Below are 20,823 nucleotides of genomic sequence, written 5' to 3'. Positions count from 1 at the left end.
ATTGGCTATCATCATTAGCAACCCATATTCGGCTCGCTCTTGAGCTCGAGTCTCCTCTCAGAATGAGAGGGGTTAGGCCAATGGTCCACCACGATGGCCCAATGCGGATTGACAGACTTCTCACACGCAGAGAATTAAGAAAATTCTCTGGTATGCAGGTTTCCTCACGATGTTTTCCTTCACTGTTTGAGACACGTGATATTTAATTTCTTAAAATGCACATAATTGAAAAGTTGAAGGTATGTGCCCCAGACCGGATTCGAATCTACGTCCTCGAAGGCAGAGGTCATATCCAATGGGCTATCGCGTCTCAGGGCTATTGGCTATATCTCGGGGAAATCTTCATTGCATACCATAAAGTCTGTTGGGGTCTAAACTGCCCCCCTAGCCAAGTGGCATGTCGATTCTCTTTCTACGATCGCTAACTCTTCGAACACTAAAAAAAATATGGGAATGATAGATCTTGATCACGTGACCTGTCGATAGCAAATGTCATTTCCATACATCTTTCTAGTTTTCGAAGCGTTAGCGATCGTAGAAAGAGAATCGACGTGCAACTTGGCTAGGGGAGCTGAATCGATTTAAAAATTCTTTTGCCAAATAGAAAGCTACCGTGAGCTATCACCAAGAAACAAGGTTATATTTTTTACTCCCAAGGGAGTAAACCCGCGGTATTTCTGCTAGTAAAAAATAAAACAATTTTATATCAATAACATTTATTCATTGTATGTACAAAATCTTACAAATCTAATTGTTTCATACAAAAGTGTCCAAAGTTAGTGTTTGATTACTTGGAATGTTTTAAGACACTATATTATAATTTTTTTTTTATCTCAAATTTATACAATCACTAGTTGGATGAGAGGAAATGGTTAAGTGATTAAAGCATACCTTTAATACTTATTTGAGGCGAAAAAATTTGCTAAGTCATGGATTTTTGATCAGTGGCCATGTTTTATAGTAAACAAATGCGACACTTAGATCTAACTGCTATTTGGAGTTAACTTTTTAATCGATTTTCATGTAAGTATTATCAATAGGGTAGTTGACTCATATTAAATTTAATATAACCAATGTTAGGTGATTTCGTATTATACATGAAATAAGGGAAATATTATCGATATCAATTAATAAAAGTTAAGGATTTCTTAACTTAATTTAAAAATCACGTATTTTTAAAAATTTTTCAAAAGTAAAAAATGCTGTCGTCCATTTTGTGACGTCATATTGTTACTTGATGTACTAAACGTCAAACTATTTACTAACTAATGTTTTTGTGAAATGCGCCGTTTGGTAAAGGAAACAACCTAACGTGACGTCATAAACAGTTGAAATATAGACTATTATGGCCGACAGGTGAAATATATAAAAATTAAAATTTTCATGACATCGTCCCAAAAAAAAATATATTTTTTTTTTATCTAGTAGAACGATAATTAACAATTTAATATCAACTAGACTATTCCTACTAGTTGTTGTTTTTGTAAATAAAATATCATCACCATCATTATCATTATTTTTAGCTATTTGGAGTTTACTTTAATTGATCGAATATATAACACTTCTTGTTGTTGCTGCTGTTGTTGTTGTTATCGTTGTTGTTGTTGTAAATAAAATATCATCATCATTATTATCCGATGGACGTCCACGGCTGAACATAGCCCTGTTCTAAGGACTTCGAAACAACATGAAAACTAAATAAAATATAGTTATAGATATTTATAGTTTCTATATTATCGAATAGTTTTTTTGTATATTTTTCAAATTTGATTGGCCAGTTCTCCTTTATAACTCAAAGTCGTAGACAGAAAAGTAGTCGCATTTTTAACTTGAAAACATAAACAGACACTGTCAGCATATTATTTGAATGTTAAAACGTTTTCACAATATCCGGTTTAGTTTTGGAACAGTAACTATATGTCGTATTATTCAAAAATAATATCATTAAAGACTATTGAAGGAATTTAATATTTTTTTGGTGGATTGTATAAATTGTTTTGTTTCACTCAATTAATTAAAAATTTAAATATGTTTTATCTTTTTAATAACGTGTAGTTATGATAATAGTTATTTTTAATAAAAGTTTTTAAATATTGATATTATGATATCGGGTATTATGAAAACGTTCCAAATAATTTTTCGATTACATATTAATCAAAAAAATTAGTAATACATATGTAAAAATTGGGAATATTGGTCAAATAATTAACAGTAGGTACACAGGTCACAATTTCTAACTAGTCTAAAATTAAATATGCCCCCCGCTTATATATCTATCCTGCGTTCGTAATGTACAATAACTCTTTGGTATATGGTCCTAAAGCTATTTTTATTTTATTTTTCTCATGTGAAGGAATTTGGCCCCTTTGCATTCAGACAACTTGATATATGTCAACATTAGAATTTAAAAAAAAAACAAGGTCCGATTCCACAAAAACTTAATTCCCAAATAGTGTCGTTCCTTAGGGCGGTATCGATATCTCGTACAATACTGGTATCGTTTCAGTATATCGTTCTTTTTTCGCCTTACAAAAATAAATCTTACATAATATTGATTATCTATGGTAGTTTTTAAAGTTTACAATAAAAAATCGCAAAGGAGCCTAAATAATTTCAGTCGAGTGAATATACGTTATAAACTCTGTATAAACTTCGGTATATTAAAGTGGGCATCCAAATTTTTTTTTTTTAATTTTAATATCTATACACGTGTTTTCATTTAGCTTATCTATGATTTCTTTTCACTAAAAATGGACTGAACATATTTTGTACGCAATATAAATTAGAATCGTGTTCTGTGTGCAAATTAGCAAAAAACAGAATTAAGGATAGAATAAAATTAAGGATAGTCGACCTCATTGTAGATAAAACTATATGAAAGTTGGAACCATTATTATAAATGAGGGAAACGGTTAATTGACATCAACATTTTTATCATTTAAAGAATATAACACCTAATTTACAAGTATTAAGAAATCATTTTTTTTTCCAAAATTCAAAGAATACATTTAGGCTTAATATACATACCATTATCAAAAACAATACTTATAATAAAAAGATTAAATAAAATATTTCTAAACAATCACAAAACATCTCCCAAGATATTTTGTAGGAAAATTATTCAGTAACTCTTAAAATATTCATCAGATTTTTTTCTATTCTTACAATTATTTTTGTACAGAGATCTCAACTTTGGTTAAATTATTAGAAATATTGAGGCCGACTACTTACTAGCACCACATTGAAAGTAAAAACAAAACAAATGAAGCGTGTGCAAAAATTTATATGAAATTTTGAATTCACGTGATAAAAAAATATCACATCTCAATTTAGAATATGAAAATATTGCGTTAGAGCGTTTTTACACTATCCGACCCAATATCGGTGATAAGTATCGAAATAACAATAACGATATCAATACGGTATCGATATTGAAATAACGATATCGATGCGGTATCGATATTGAAATAACGATATCGATACGGTATCTAAAATGTTATTAAAAAAAGTGTTATATTGCTTTGAATCATTCTCAGTATAGAACCAGTAACCAATGTCGGATAGGATAATATGAAAATGTTCTTACGATTATTTATTATATTACGCATTTAACCTTATTGTTTAATCGATAGTGAACAATTTTGTACAAATGCAAAGTAATGCCTAAATATGCTTAAGCTACAGCTAATAAATAAGAAAATAGGTGTTTGCGTAGACTTAGATATCTCTCAGAAACGCGCAAAATTACGGGCGGTAATCTTAATTACACTTTATTCTCATAATCCATATAATATAAGGATTATATTCAATCTCATGTACTGAGTAATAGTCAACATATTAGATCAGTAAAACTTAAAAATTAAAATATTAAAACTTTACCCAAAAAAAAGATGTCCACTAAACAAAGAAGCTTAGTTCATAAAGCCCAGAGCAAACTTTGAAGGTGCTTTTGGACTTTGACTTTGACTTTTGGACTTTAAGGACTTTGAAGTCAGTAAGATGCAGTCATATTATAATATATTGTTTTCGCAATATCAATTACCGATTCGCATAATCACTGCTAGTCGGCACATTTCGTAAATTGCGCTTTTTTTTTAAATATCCAAAACATTAAAATATCACCTAATCAATCTTTCATTATTAAATTAAGCTAACTCACTAATTCGTCATTAAAAGAATGATCGATGTATTTTGACGTACGGTTACATTAATAATGTTGTATAAATTAAAAAAATTTTAACTATTTAAATTTATATTTATATTTATCAATCAAAATACCGCCCGGCATTTTGATGTCGATTTTTGAGAGACGCGATGTTACTTAAATTATTTTTCAGTGGACTTACATTAGTTCCATGTGATTTCCGTCAACTTACATTATATTTTCTTAAATTACCTCATTCGTATTGTTCATAAATTATATGAAAAGCCGGTGAATAAAAATGACAAGCTCAAACTTTCCTGTATAGTTTAGTAATGCTTTTTGAGTATAAAAATACTAAAATGGAAACTATAACTGTCTGTGTGTGTTCAAATTTCTTTCTAATAGGTACTTCAACACGTTTGATTTGACTTGCCAAGACTTGATTATATCTAACATCTGATGTTAAGTGACAATGGAGTATAAGATGGTAGCACTCTACGTTGGAAGGGTCAAGGGATATATACCTATACCCCTGACTGGTTCCTTATTGTCTTTCATTTTTTCACTTTTACTGATAACTAACCATGACCGAATCCTAATAAGTTAGGACTTATTAGGATTCGGTCATGGTTAGTTGATTTACAAAAAAACCTTATTTAAGAAATGTCCTCAGGACATCAATAATAACGAAGGGTGAAGGTCTACTGCTCCCTTGAGATACTGTTTCTTAAAGGATTTTTATATATTGGAAGGAGAGAAAACCACTGTAACGTAACATACAAAACACTGCTAAAATGATTGTCAAAATCAATTAATTTTCCAGATCGACACACACAAACCTGTTATACTTCCGTTTATTCGCTAAGGACCCTACACAATTTAAAACTTTAATCCCTCGCACTTCCTATACATAATCAACGCTCACATACTAAATGTCAAGTTATCATTAGTTCAGTGCATTAATTTTCGTCGTACAAAACAGTTATTATTTTAGTCATTTTATAATTCATTTGAGCTAAGAAAATGATACAAACATGTAGGCCTAGCATGCGATCAAACGACGTATTTCGAGAAGAGAAATGGACAAAATTTCAACCAATGGCAGCGCAACCGGAAATATCGCTATCTCTTTCGTTGCATTGGGAGACTGAGTCTACTCCACCGCCATTGGTTGTCTATTTTCTTCATAATATGTAACTTTGGTCACATCGAGTCTAACAGTGCATCACTATCCTTGACTCAAATGAAATATATTTGCAATACAGCAGCATGTCACCGCCAAAAAGCAAACCATTAGTTATCAACAGTCTACAGTACCAAATTTGAAAAGAATACGGCTCATCACTTCACTTGTTCACATACTAGAGTGTACATAACCTATATCACTATATCACAGCACTAGTCTTGCACTTCTCTGTACGGTATCTCACTGGTCACTGTGAAAGATTCGAAATAGTGATTGAGGAATTCGAAAGTTGGCCTTTTCTCGGGTATAGCGTCCCAACATTGTAGCATCAGTCTATAGATATCATCCGGTAAGTAATGGCCAACGGGTTTTGGCATTCTATAACCCCTTTCCACTTGTTCTATAACTTCCTTCCCATGCAACCCCGGGTACGGAATCTGTCCATATGTAAACAATTCCATTAAGAGTATACCGTACGACCAAACGTCACTTTTAATGGAGAAACGTCCGTAAATTATAGCTTCTGGTGCTGTCCATTTTACTGGGAACCTTGAGCCTTGTTTCGGACAGTATTCATTGTCCTCGATAACTCTGGCAAGTCCGAAGTCACATATTTTCGCTACGTTATTTTCACCTATTAACACATTCCTCGCTGCCAAATCTCTGTGTATCAGCAGTTTGGATTCGAGGTACTCCATTCCACTGGCGACTTGCGCTGCAACGTAGACTAAATCTTCGAAATGGAGAGACTTTCCTTCGCCATTCCTCAAGAATTCTAGGAGGGAACCTTTGCACATATACTCTTGTACGATGTATACAGGCTCCTGTTGGGAGCACACTGCGTATAGTGCGACTAGGCGTTTGTGACGGAATTTTTTCATTATGGCGGCTTCTTGGAGGAAGGCCTGTTTGGACATCGTGCCTTCTCTTAGCGTTTTTACTGCAACCTGGAAAATGGAAAGGAAACAATGTATTTTAACTTGGAAGCGGTTGTGAGTTATGATCTGTGAAAAAGTTGAGATATAAAGAGAGAAGACAAGAAACGAGAATCTTTGTAACAAGATTTAAAATAATAACCTCTTTGACCATTTTTCTGTTACTGCAAAGCGTTCTTTTAAATTTTTTAAGTATACAACACGTACAACAATATGTATATCTGTTATTTCAATTCAAGTTACTTATTTCAAGAAGAACTTCTAAAAGTTAAGTCTCTCTATTCACTCCACAGTTGGTTTGGGAAACATACAAATGTACTTAGTACATCCGGCAAGAAACCAAGCATTTGTGATGGAAGCTAGGACAAGATACCTGGGAAACATCCTTGAAGGCAGCCTTCGTCTCAGACTACGTCGGACGTCTTCGTCGCTATTCGAGTGACGTAGTACTCTTAATAGCTCTTTTAATACTGCTAAAATTATGTAAATAATAATGTCTCACCTCAATATTGTTACACCATTTCCCATAATACACTTCTCCGAAGTTCCCTTGCCCAAGTTTCTTGATCAGTTGTATTTGACTCCTAGGGATCTCCCATTTGTCCCTCAATTCTGGCCCTAAGTCCCACATCTGGGGCTCGGGCTTCGGGCAGGGACGGGCTAGCACGTGACACAGGCCTAGCGCATTCTCTGTAAAGTGTGAGTACACATCATTGGAATTATGAGTTATTCTCGGTTAGTTGGTTAGGTTTCAGGTTATGAGTGCTATTTACATTTTTAGGAGTTTGGGCACTTGGATTGTTATAACTACAAATACATTTAAAGCAGTAAAGATAGGAATTAAGAGGAATTAGTGTTTTTAGGATTTACCCAAAACCGAATAAGAGAAATGCAAGATAGTGTAAATTATAGAAATACTTTTAAAACACTTTCATAGGGATGACCATTGATACCTATAAAATAAATCTTGCTGCCGGCTCAATAATAATCTAGTGGAATGGTTTTGTCATTTAATTGATAGAAATAACTTTGTCAGGTTTAAAACCATAAATGATTTTTTGAAAATCTACATAGGCTCGGGTTTGACCATGATCCGACCTGATGGTAAGTGTAGATATGGTATAAGATAGGATATCGCTTTGCCTAGAAAATGCCCATTCATTCTCATTTTAAAGATACCCAACTCCAAAGTTATAATAGAGGTAACTCAAAAAGACTCACTCGTATAAGACATAACCAGTGCCGGTAGACTAGGGAAAGTCTGATTGGTTGCTATATAAAATCCTCCATTGTCCAACGGCTTGATCTTGTAATGCTTGACATGGTACCCGCGCCCTTCCTCCCAGTCCTTGACGCTGAGGCTGAAGCCGTGAGGGTTGTGCTCCGCCGGCCGCACGAGGAAGGTCCCTCGAGGGTTGATCTCAGCCAGGAGGAGCTTATCAGCCTCCTTTCTTGACACGTGCGGGAAAAACCAGCTGTAAAATGAAGAGAATGAAAATGAGTTTATTACCACTTCGTTTATATAAGCTCTTCTGTTGGCCTGGGCCGCGCCCAATATATCTTAGTAGAATCTTTCTTTAGACCAGTAGAAACAGACTAATTGACTTTCCAGAAAAGCTAGGATGCGTTAAATACATGTCTGAAGATAAAAAGACTATATATTGTCGCAACGAAAAGAATTCTTTTTCGTATTCGTTTTCCGCTGTTGTGAAGGCAGATTCTATTGAGGCTTTCGTACAGTATTTTCATTAGTCTATCTTCCTACCTAGAGTAGCCACGAAGTAAGCCGCCAATCATTCCGCCTGATGGACAAGTTCAGGACCCGCCACATGTTGGGCTCAGCATCGCTCAGCACCTTTGGTATCCCTTTAAAAGGAGATGCTACAAAAATGTCCAACACACTCTTCACATTTCACCGAACTCTCTTCAGCCACCAAGTTAGCCAGCATCAACCCTTCCTGCCTGGTTTACAGTTTCAAAACTGTCAACGGATCGTTCAGCACCTCTATACGGTCTCCCTTCGAACGGAAAAGCAACGAAAATGTCCTACTCACTCTTCACACTCCACCGAACTCTCTTCAGCCACGAAGTTAGCCGGCACCAATCCTTCCCGCCTGGTGGACAGGTGCAGGACCCGCCACCAGTCGGGCTCGGCGTCGCTCAGCACCTCCATACGGTCTCCCTTCCGGAAGGAGATGTCGGACTCTGCTCGAGCCGTGTACGCGCATAGTGCTTTCACTACACGTCGACCACCGTTCGATATACCTGAAATAATACAAATTCAAGTCATTTATTTGCTAAAATTGATAGACTAACATCAGAATTAGAAACGGCTTTCACCCATCTGGTTATTGGTTGGTATTACATTAAATTAAATATGTCAACTACTCTACCCACCACTAAGTTGAGCGACGCAACTCCGGAAGGTGGCTGTCATCGATTGGATGCAAAAAGCCAAAGAAAGAGCGCTACTTAAAATAGGTGTATGTCCAGCAGTGAATGCATAACGGCTGGTGATAATGTTCGAAAACCAGGGCAATTTTTTTGCAGACTACCCTATAACACCGTGTTCGTAATGAAATTTTAACTTGAACTTTAATTATTTATCTAAACCAGTGCTATTTACTAATAGCCTTAAGAGTTGTGACGGGAAACTTTCTTGTGCGAACATATAAATTTTATTCCACTTCATTATTTCTATATTTATGTAGGTTCATAACCAAAATATACGCCAACCTTCTACTTATTTACTCCAGATATAGCAGATCTCGTGTAAACTTCCTTTTCACAAAGTTAAGATTTTCGTTAGACTGAATTAGCGTGTATTGGCATTCAGCCAAGCCTACGCCTTCCTTGCCCTTCCCTGGCGACAGCGCTTTATGAATATACATGCGTAACTTGATGGCATAATTTCATTTTATTAATTCAGATCGTTATTCCTCAACTGCCATTGCCTTATCAGTTACACATTACTCAGTGACTCATTCCTAGTATAAATCACTGAATGTTTAATTAAAATATTCACTGTTTGTACAGTAAATGTGATCAATAGGTATATGTGATTTTTGAGGAAAATGTTTTTTTCGTTTATGTCACATTTCCCTAGCGCAGTTTTCAGCGCAGAAGAACTTATGGACGTTGCTATCTGCTCTTCTTGTACGCTCGGTATTAAAACTAGTGTGATGACTCATGCCCCAGGGTTCCTGGTGCGCACGATGTCGGCCGGGCGGCGAGTGACGGCGCGGTTGTTGGCCTTGCCGGTGTAGCGCGTATCTAACCAGGGGCAGCTCGTGAAGCCTGCTTCGTTCTTCTTATACCCTGGTATTACGAGTAAAACTAGTGTGACGTTGATGACTCACATGCCCCAGGGTTCCTGGTGCGCACGATGTCGGCCGGGCGGCGGGTGACGGCGCGGTTGTTGGGCTTGCCGGTGCAGCGCGTATCTAACCAGGGGCAGCTCGTGAAGCCTGCTTCGTTCTTCTTATACCCTGGTATTACGAGTAAAACTAGTGTGACGTTGATGACTCACATGCCCCAGGGTTCCTGGTGCGCACGATGTCGGCCGGGCGGCGGGTCACGGCGCGGTTGTTGGGCTCGCCGGTGTAGCGCGTCTCCAGCGAGGGGCAGGTCGTGAAGCCTGCTTCGTTCTTCTTGTACGCTGGGTATACTGGAATATAGAAGAATGCAAATTACAAATAGGGTTCCATTTCCAAAGCTAAGATAATAGGGAAAAAATTAGAAATGGTACACAAAGGATTGTAGGACTACTTGTATATTTTCATTTGTAGCAACTGCAAATTGAAACAGTTGGTAAGTAAAGGGAAGGCGCCATCGGTACGGGCGGCTAATATTTTTTACTCCTTTTGTTTATTCGTACAGTTCTTATTTCGTAGAGAGCGTTCGGAAACAGTGAAAATGTTTTCCACGCTTAAATGTATTGATCATTTGCAAAAGCTGCTTTTCGTCTGTTTGAAATACCTACTCGAAATTTACTTTTGGCGTTTTAAAATGCAGGCAGTTAGAATTACACACCGAAAATCAATGGAGATTCTACTTTCACAGGGTGCAAACTTTATTCTTTCCTTCCATAATTGAAAATTTTAACTCAAGTTTACATCGGACTTGCATTTTTCATCGGAACGTTGTAGAGTTAATATCTCCTGAAGATGCTCCGATTTCCGTGTGCAACGTGCGTAGAATCTTTTTCTCTCAGATTTGGGTGACGTTGTCGCTAGGGTTCGTTTTTTCGCCGGTATTAAAAACAAATTAACTATTTCAAATTAAAATCGAGAATAACTTTAAATACTATAAAAAACTAAAAAACACGCTTTTAGAACGCACTAAAAATTACAAATAGGTATTGGATTTAAGTCACGTGACTATTTTTTTCGTATTCCTGACAGCAAACCGTTTCATCTGATATCCATATCATAGGGGTGGATTTCAAACAGCCAGTCCGCCATCTTGGGGAGGCCGCCATATTGGATTTGTAATGACGTTTCTTAGCTAGTCATGTATTGTCATCAGAACTCAGAATGTGCAAAATTTCATCCTAATCGAAATCCGGGAAGTGGGTCAAATTAAGATTCCAAGATTCTCTTACATACATAATTACAAGTGAAACTATTAAAAAGCGTGTAAAAAGAAATATCAAAATCGATGAGTTAAATTTCTGTTTACAATCTTAATTTGTTAAAGTTCATGTGATCTATAACTACAGAAATAATATAAAAAAGCCTGTTTCATTAAGTGAAAGCAAAGCTATTGAATGAGAAAAAGAAAAAAAAAGAGAGAATCCTTTCTTCAATCCTTTCATACGCTGGTAAATGCACGAGAAAAGTACAGAAAAGTAACCGAGAAAGTGGAACGCATTCACAAGAACGTTATTGAGCCGAGCATATTGATATTGCTAAGGCTACTTACACTTGACCGAAGTTAAATAGGTCTTTGGCCGACGATCAACCCTGTTATCGCGTTTGATATGTACCTAATAATACAACTGTATGACAGTAATGGCAATGATTGATGCACTCGTACGTACGATATGCAGTATCATCATCATCATTATTATCAACCCATATTTGGCTCACTTCTAAGCTCGGATCTCCTCTCAGAATGAAAGGGGTTAGGCCAATAGTTCACCACGCTGGCCCAATGCGGATTGGTAGACTTCACACACGCAGAGAATTAAGAAAATTCTCTGGTATGCAGATCTCCTCACGATGTTTTTCCTTCACCGTTTGAGATACATGTATATGTTTTTGTAATTATGGTATTTGGTCTTCTGGAGTGCAATGGAATTATAAATATCCCAGCGTTTACCGATTCACGGTTCCATAGCGCATTAACACACAATAGACAGTGAAAATACAAAACGATAAACTTTTTTCAAATAACCAACCCACCACATAGTTCAAACCCACTCATGAATTCAATTGTCTTTTAACAACAATTCCATCTATTTCTAACAAAATATCATTAAAATTAACCTTAATTCATAAAACATTTCATTCAAAAATTTTTGTAGATATAAATCGACAAAAATGTCACTCAGAAGTCGAAACTAACTTTAAGAGGAATTTAGAAAACAACAATAATAATTCTCAACTACAAATACTAAAGAAGATTGCATTGTTCCTTTTTCAACCATTATAAAATACTAACAGTTTTAAAGTCAAATAGCTGATGTGACCAAAGTTATACAAAATACGAGAAAACCAAGGGAACAAAGAAAAAATAAACGCAAACAGACCAAGCCCTAAGTGAGCAACTTAAACATCGTGCGAAAAAATGTCGAGGATTGTTTTTAAAGAAAATTGTTTCCGTTCTGGCGTTCGAGACTGGAAATTTTGCGGTATTTAACTTGGATGATGAAATGTTTACATTTTACAATGTAAAAGGAATATTGAAAATGTAAATTATTTTAGTAACTTTACCTTTGTATTTTAATAACGTCTCAAATAAAACTGAGACGAACAACAGGAACTGCCGAAGGCCGAATATTACAAAATTTAAGAGACTAAACTAATCTGAGTTAAAAAAAAAATCACAATGATGCTAAGCAACTGCTCGATTACAAATGTATAGATTTTGCAAAAAATAAAGATAATAGACTTGATGGGTATCTAATTTCACGTATTTAAATTCACAGTCTTATCAAATCATTGAAAAAAAAAAAATAACCAAACCAAATAACGGTTAACATGGTAAGGAGCCATGTTAAAATATTAAGCAAACTCATAAAATTCCTCAAAACTACTGAGCAATAAAAAACTACTACACATAGAAACTATACAGTATCCTTATGATACAAAGAAACAAGTTTACAGCAGCAATGCGGCTAAAAGTTCCCAAATTAACGGTTCCTCAAACTTTGGCAACTTACGGTTTTGTACTTATGGGAGCTTACTTCAAGCGTGCACCGCAAAGAGGATTTAGTTGTAGGAGTTAGTGGGAGACAGGTATACTTAAGAAACTTTGAGAAAATCGAGTTTAAAAAGTTTGGATGAATAAGCAAACCAATACCGACGTAGTTATATGACTTTCTGATAGATACTCATTTGTGCACAAAATTGTAAAGGAAGATAAATAATTATTGTCTAATCAAGGGCAAATAAATGATTTGCTGAATGGTCAAGATCGGCAAAGTTTTAAAGACTAAAAGCTTATTAATATGCTGTCGGTTCTTGAGACTAAGCAAAGTAATCTATTAAATAAATATACAATTGAAGCAGCACTCGAGACCACGGCAAAAGGGTAGACGGTCGTTCACGGCAGACGCGACAAATAGAATAGAGTGATTTAAAACCGTGCAAAGTTTGAGTGGAACTTAATTCTAAGGGACACCCGCTTAAATTCTTTATGTAATAGCCAAGGAGCATACATAATACGAGTCCATTACGGTTCTTGAGAGTTAGCGGTTTATTACTATCAATCTTATATTTATCTTCAGTCATAAATGTACATTTACGTACAATTTTATAGACACTATTTGTCGATCAAACTGTACATAAATTTATGTAAAAATAAAAAAAAATGACAGCTATAAAAACAGGTATTCACGGTGATAATCATAAAAAATATTTTGTACGCTTCCCCGCATATTGTCTCTTTGGGAAATGTTTAAAAACTCGCAACATTGTCTCGATAAATTAATACTATAATTTATCGAGACAATGTTCTGCAAGTAGGTTTAATTATCACATTTGTGCATTAATCTATGGCATATGCATGTATGGCATATGCTTGTAAACTAAGCCTACTTGAAATAAATGAATTTTGAATTTTGAATTTTTGCATTGCTTAGTGGAGGCAAAAAGCTTTGTCATAAAGATCTCTTTTGTGACGATTTTTATGCGTATGCTAACTTTCATATTGTCGCCTAAGAACCTAGGTAATTCAACATTTGATGCTACTTATAAATTCACCTCATTCAGGTTAACGTTTACTTCTTATCAGGGAAATAAAAAGAGCCTCGCAAAACTAATACAAATCAAAAAAATCCAATTTTGGTCCAATGTTATTTGAATGAGTGTAGAATTATTGGGTATGATTGTTGTATTCGTTTATTCAAGATGGCAGCGAAAAGATCACCACGGGAATAGTTAAACACGGTTAAGCTTTGGCTTGCGTAGTTTAGGGGGCACTTTACTGGGCAGGGGGTCACATCGTACTCACCCAGGGGCCGGTCGGGGTCGTGGCGGCGGCTGCAGCACTTGTTACCCATGGCGCGGCCCGCCCGCTACGCCGCGCCAAGCCGCTCCTGCGAACAACACAAACTATTTGTTAATTACAATTATTATAAGCACTAGCGGAAGCCCGCGACTTCGTTCGCGTGGTATTTAGTTTTTCACAAATCCCTCGGGAACCATGGATTTTTCAGGGATGTAAAGTAGGTATCCTATATGTTTATCTAAAATCTTCCAAATTTCAGTCAAATCGTTAAATTTCATTTAGTAGCCGCAGCGTAGCGAACAAACATACTTACACACACACACCCACACACACACACTCACAAACTTTCGGCTTTATAATATTAGCTTTATGAATAATATATGATAGCTTATGAATCGAGAACTCCTGGTCAACAACAAAAAAAATTATTATCGATCAATACCGTCAGAATCGAAATTATCTTTCGTTGACTGACTGATGATTTTTTTCAAGAATTAATATAGTAGTGGGTATAATCTGAAATTGGGAAGTTGGTGGTACTACACATCCGTGCCTCGAAACACAAGCTAAGTTATCTCGATCGGTATCATAAAAAGTTGATAGTCAAAACATTATCATCCTAAGCTATGTAACCAGTATAATATAAGTTCCTAAGCCTAAGGATGCCTGGTAGAAATCGCTACTAAGCGATAAGATCGCCTTTTGTGTTCTGCTTCTTTTTGTTTCTGTTTTGCTTGTTTTCTAATTATGGTGGTGTACAAATAAAAAGTATAAATAATAACATTAAATTGAAAATTTTGAAAAACCCCTGAATGTCATGAAATTATTAATTACACTCTAGATCAAGTCAATATTCTCTTTCATTTGAGACCCAACTCGAGTATACTTGCAGACATTCGGTTTTTCTTCCGCACTTTCAACCCCCACAACTTTTAAACGGCTCAACCGATTTTCATCAAATATGTCTTAGAACACTCACCCGTAAGTCACCTTTGATACAAAAAAAACTAAATTAAAATCGATTTATCCGTTCGGGAGTGATGTCACAGACAGACAGACACGTCAAACTTAACACCCCTCTTTTTACGTCGGGGGTTAAAAATAAACCAGAACTGCACTTGCATGGTGGGTCTGAACTCCGACTCTCTTCTTTTATTTAACTTTACCAGAGAGTAGGCGTCAATAACAACTTACGAGTACCTTAATCATATTTAATTCCAATTTGTTTCCGGAACACTGCAACGGTTATCTGAGCAGGCACAATTTCCTGGTACCATTTCGAGCGACGATAAGCGAGTGGAATGGTTGATCCTATTAATCACGTCATATCAACTTGTCCCGCTATCACTATCGCTGAGTCCACAACCAGTTCCCACGACTCTTTCCGATACGCGATCGGGAATATAGCGCCGATAGGCTGTGATTTATTGTATCGTGTTCATTGATATAAATCATATGATTACAGGAAAGGATCGATTTTACAAACGGATGATGTAAGTGATGATGTTTTGGCTGAATATCGGCCACGGCGGACACCGGTCAATTTAATGATGAGAGTTTCAGATCGGCTTTGGATCATTAGGGTTCGGCTCCTAGGTCTGAGTTTGAATGAAATACCGACTGAGTTTTTCGTTACGCTAAATTTTTCCTAGCATTTGAGTAGGAAAGTTGATGTTACACTACTATTCTTAGGAGGTAATAGGGGTCGTTACTCGTCACAGAGTCAAACCTCAAATAGTATCATAGACACGAAGTCACACGAAGATGTATTAGAACATCGTGGTGGGTCTAAGCTCAAATCCCTTGTATAAGATAGGCGGCTTTGCCCGCTAGTGGAATGATGATGATGATGATGATGTTGAATTCTTAAAATAGGTCTAGGTTGGTAAGGTAAAGCCTAGGTAGATATTACATGACATTAAAAGTGACTATCGCAATCAAGTTAGGTGATTTGTGCTATTAAACAATCGTAAAGCTGAAGTAGCAACAAGCGAGACATATAGTTTGAAAAACCGTTGGACGATAGGGTCCAAGGCACGCCCGCGAACCCACACTGCATAGCTCAGTGTTGGTCGACCACCTACTAGGTGGAACCAATGACATCAGAGAAAGAGGGTTTTCTAAAGCTGCTGCATGAAGGTAAAAGGAGACTAGTGGTCTATACCCAGCATGAGACTCAATCGGCTGATAATGATGATTATAACAAAGTTTAACAAATATAATCATTTATTTTATTGTATCCAAAGCCAATATTTGCCTTTAAGTCAGAGAAAAGTTCGAGAAAACTTATTATTTGGCCGTAAATGAATTGTACACAGTTGGTTATAAGAATAAAAGAAAACCAAATCATTATATAGTTCTCTCACGGAGTTTTCTTGAAATTTCCAAGACCGTAGCGAATCCTTTGGCGTCAAAGGAAAACAACTCGTAGGTAGGCGCACGTTGATATACAAAAGGTAAGATAAGAATGTAAATTCAAATACATTGACTGATGTGATTCGAATACTATCCTGACTATACTATTTTTCCAATAAAACGAAAAAAATAACGGAATAAAATAAAAAAAATAAGGTAACTGTTTAGACATGTTTAATATGTAATTTTATAGCATTTTTTTGTTGGAATTAGTTAAAGCGTTAAGTGTTCTACGTACTGTGGTACTCAGACCATTAGATCAATACCAAGAATCAAGTAGTACAAACACCAAGACATATTGTTATATATTATGGTACAGCACTAAGAAGGTAATAATTCAGAATTGCACTTCATGAGCCATTCATTGCATTATTTTTGCAAAAAATACGGTGCGTCATAATACATAATGCTAACGCTATAGAAAGAAACAGTGTATAATTAGTTCTGTTATATAGACGTTATCATACGTATTTTTATTTACCGACCACGCGTTTCGATCGACTACTAATGAAACGCGCATAATACAATGGAAGGTGGAAAAAGAAACAGTGTATCTTCGGTTTCGTTATATCAATGTTATCATACGTACTTTTATTTACCGAACATGTAATACGAAGAAAGCCAGTTAACAGAACGCGCTATGAATTCCGATGCCACCGTCATAATCGGAATACTGATATCGAATCACATTTTTGTTTGTGTTCAAGTTTCTAATTGTTATGGAAAGCATGCGCGTTCCTATCGTACACAGACAGATAACTAGCAACAAATCATTATGGTGCTTGCTTAGTAATATGAAGTATTTATATATAATAACTAGATGATACAACGTGACTTCGTTTACGATGATTTAGGGTCAAACGCCTTTCAAAATTCGGTGACAAGAGTATCACACTAATATTATAAAGGCAAAAGTTTGTTTTGGCTGAAATTTTAAATGGAATTAGATCTTACCCTGGATTAACACATAGACTACTTCTTATCCTGGAAAATCCATGGTTCCCGTGGAACATAGGCACAAATCACAGGAACAGGAAGTAGTCGTATTTGTAACTAATAGTCCTAAAAAGTCTTTGTTTTCATACAATTTTTTAGTTAAAAAACTATTAATTACGCAGTTCGGCTCAGTGGACTCGTCAACACCTTGCAGTTATAGGAAATACTCCCAGCACCCTGTATATTACTGGTATATAATCTTAAATTGTGCCGAGTTGGTTTACAGGCGGAACCCGGTAACCAAACCAAAACATAAACAACTGTGCTAGAGAAGTATCATCTACAACTTCTGAATGACATAAAATATTCACAATGAAACAGCTTCTAGCATAGTGTGTTTTACTAAAACAAACATTCACAAACTGTAAAGAGACAAAGGACTGTGAGTGTGTTGTGTATACCCGCAAACAAAGGGCATGAAATAGAATTTACAATTGATTCGTTTCAATGGCTGCATCTGTAATTTACTATGAGTTTGTAATATACTTCATAGCTGCATGTTGATATTTGTAACATAAAATTTTGAAATTATTAGATCATGAAATTCTTAATTACACTCTCGATCAAGTCATCAATATTCTCCTTCAGTGCACTTTCATTTGAGACCCCACTCGAGTATATTTGCAGACATTCTGTTGTTTTTCCCCACTTTTAACCCCCAGAATTTTTAAACGGCTCAACCGATTTCTATCAAACATGTAAAAAAACACTCGCCCATAAGTCACCTTTTATAGAAAAAGAAACTAAATTGAAATCACTTTATCCGTTCAGGAGCTATGATGCCACAGACAGACTGACGGACAGACAGACACGCCAAACCTTTAATACTCCTCTTTATGCGTCGGGGGTTAAAAATACACTAGAAGTAGATATTTAGTTTTAGAATTATAATTACACCGTAATAAATTAAGAAATATCTGTACAACAAATAAACCATGGGGCCTAAGGTGCTACCATGGCGACCCGTACTGAAAAGTGCGTTGGTCGATGGCTTACTAGATGGAACAACGATACTAAACGAAAGAGGAGGGTCATAAGCACAAATCACAAGAACAGGCAGTAGTTGTAAGTATTTGCAACTGATAGTCCCTACAAAAGGTCAATGTCTAACAGTTGAGATCCATCGGTTGACGTGATGATAATGATGATGATGACCAACAAATCATTTAAATCAAAGCAATTCATGTATTTCAGGAAGCCCTGGTGCAAAGTTAAGTTGTTATTTTTTACAATAAGGATATACATATCAGGATATCATACAGTATAGGATTGTACAAAAGGATTCGCCTTGCTGAATGTTTTATTAATAATACCCCTAGGGCTTCATTAACAAAGATAGATTCATGATGGAATACGAACTTATTGTTGCAAAGAGAATTCACCTTGATGTGTGTTAATTACCAAAAATTCTTGGGTATTCAGGTGTGAATCTATACTTAATATTATAGCTGAAGAGTTTGTTTGTTTTTTAGTTTGTTTGGTTGAACACGCTAATCTCAGGAAACTGGTCTGATTTGAAAAATTCTTTCAGTGTTAGATGGCCCATTTATCGAAGAAGGCTATAGGCAATATATTATCCACGATTTCACCCGGGTGGTATCAGTTTGTGGTAAAATATATACGCAACATACAAATAATAATAAAAATTATAAATTGCAAGTAACATAAAATTGCATTAAAACAAAACAAGCTGAATATTATGTCGCAGTTAGGGAATAAGTTAACTAATTAATAAATAATTAATCAGTTTGTAGAATATGTTTTTAATTTATATGATCACGATGTTATAGAGTAAACAAGCGAGAAGTTTAAAACACATAAATAAACAGGAAATAAATTAAGCCCAGCCATTTATTTGACGAATAAAACACATCCCAAACTCCCGAATTGAAGGAGGCTCTTGAACCAAATTTGTGAAGAAAGTGAAGGTGCAAGCAGTGCGGGGGGCGAGACGCCCCAACAACTTGTTGCCGCCAATCAATAACACCACCAACGCCATACTGCTCATATACCCTCATCCGCCGGACCCCATGGAATTATTCACGAAAATCCCTTTTGAAATGCTCCGTGAGCTATACAATTTTGATAAACAAAATATTTTACTGCACACTCTTTGTAAAGGTGAACTTGGGAAGGATTAATTTTGATAATAGGCTTTTTAAGGGTTGTACAACTATTTTGTATACGGTAGCTAAGTTATAGAGTGACTATAAGTTGTATTGTAAATGGTGAACATATTGCAAATGATTAAATTATAATCTCCTCTAGAATACAATGTCTCAATTTCCAATTTCATATGAACCAAAAAACATATACATTAAACAATACAATGATTTGATTAAAAGGATTCTGATGAAACGGATTGTATTAAATTGAGATATGAAAAGAAGAAAAGCATGGCAGAGGAAAAGGATAACATTATTAATTTTGTTTAAATACCTATTGGGGTTTAAAGGCAACAAAGACAACAAAAGGAACGAACGGTTGGTTTTAAAATATTAACATCATAAGCCCAATACTAAATCCGTGTTCCGAAATTGCCGTCGGGTAACACGAGTATGTAATAAAAAGGGCTTAACGAAAGCCTGTTCAAACAAACACGATAAGAGAAATAATCAATATAAATATTAATCTTACTAACTCATCTAGATTATTATTTATATGGTTCTTGAACTGAAATAAAAATTCATTTTATTTATTTTATTTATTTAATACGCAAATAACTGGCTGAATGCTCATAGCCAGTCGCAGGATGAATATAAAAAGTAATATTTGTATAACATTTTAGATTACTAAAAGGAATATAAGATAATTTCCCAATGTATTTGAATTTGTGGAACATTTCGAGGAAACTGCTTGTCGCGCATGTACCGAACGCGGTCAATAACCCCGGTGGGCGGAATCTTGAACTTGAACTATATAGCGAAATGCTAAAACATGAAATCCAATTTCTAAAAGACAAATATATTTGAGTTTCATTGATAAAATCTAGCACGAACGCTAAATAAATTGTGTCTACTGAATGGAAAAATGTCTGAATGAATTAGGTAACAAATGGGATTCCGATACGGCCAAGGATGAAACCACCGAAATACAATCGAGGATAGATTACATACTGAACTGTATGTCGTTATTTATTTTAACCAAAGGAAATCTACATCGTATCATCTTCTCGTGGTATATTGTCTTTAGTTACAAGTAACTTTAGCCCTCGTGTCATCCTTAGAATCAACCAGAAATAAACCACATAATAAGGAAGTAACACGATCGATCTTATAATGACATTATCAGTTTACTAAGCAAGTTTAATTTTTATGAATAGCGAGTCATCAAACCCGTTACTGAAGGGGTTTTTTCCATAGACAACAGTATAATTTTTTGTGAATTGTTATCTTAATGGACATTTCCACAAAAACTAATTATTGCTCCGGCGTTTACGAAATCTAAACTGTGAACGGCTCCGACATTGCCAT

At 35.6% G+C, this 20,823-nt stretch overlaps 1 protein-coding gene across 6 annotated transcripts in view; it reads right to left on the bottom strand.

Moving 5' to 3' along the window:
• Window positions 1-699: 699 nt before the first annotated feature.
• The window catches only part of LOC112051516 (tyrosine-protein kinase Src64B), a 123,559-nt gene continuing 103,435 nt past the window's right edge, over window positions 700-20,823 (bottom strand). For 5 of the 6 annotated variants that reach the window (XM_052885712.1, XM_024090201.2, XM_024090219.2 and 2 more), the window contains 6 exons: window positions 13,943-14,027; window positions 9,795-9,932; window positions 8,320-8,530; window positions 7,487-7,740; window positions 6,768-6,955; window positions 700-6,277 (listed from right to left, as the gene is read on the bottom strand). In XM_052885712.1, coding sequence (XP_052741672.1) covers window positions 5,543-6,277; window positions 6,768-6,955; window positions 7,487-7,740; window positions 8,320-8,530; window positions 9,795-9,932; window positions 13,943-13,991 — 1,575 coding nt within the window. In that variant the 5' untranslated portion in view covers window positions 13,992-14,027 and the 3' untranslated portion in view covers window positions 700-5,542. The remainder of the gene's footprint in view (window positions 6,278-6,767; window positions 6,956-7,486; window positions 7,741-8,319; window positions 8,531-9,794; window positions 9,933-13,942; window positions 14,028-20,823) is intronic. The other variant, XM_024090226.2, reaches the window with a different exon arrangement.

Source organism: Bicyclus anynana, chromosome 15, assembly GCF_947172395.1.
Source record: "Bicyclus anynana chromosome 15, ilBicAnyn1.1, whole genome shotgun sequence".
Classification (NCBI taxonomy): domain Eukaryota; kingdom Metazoa; phylum Arthropoda; class Insecta; order Lepidoptera; family Nymphalidae; genus Bicyclus; species Bicyclus anynana.
This window is presented reverse-complemented; position numbering and strand designations above follow the sequence as displayed.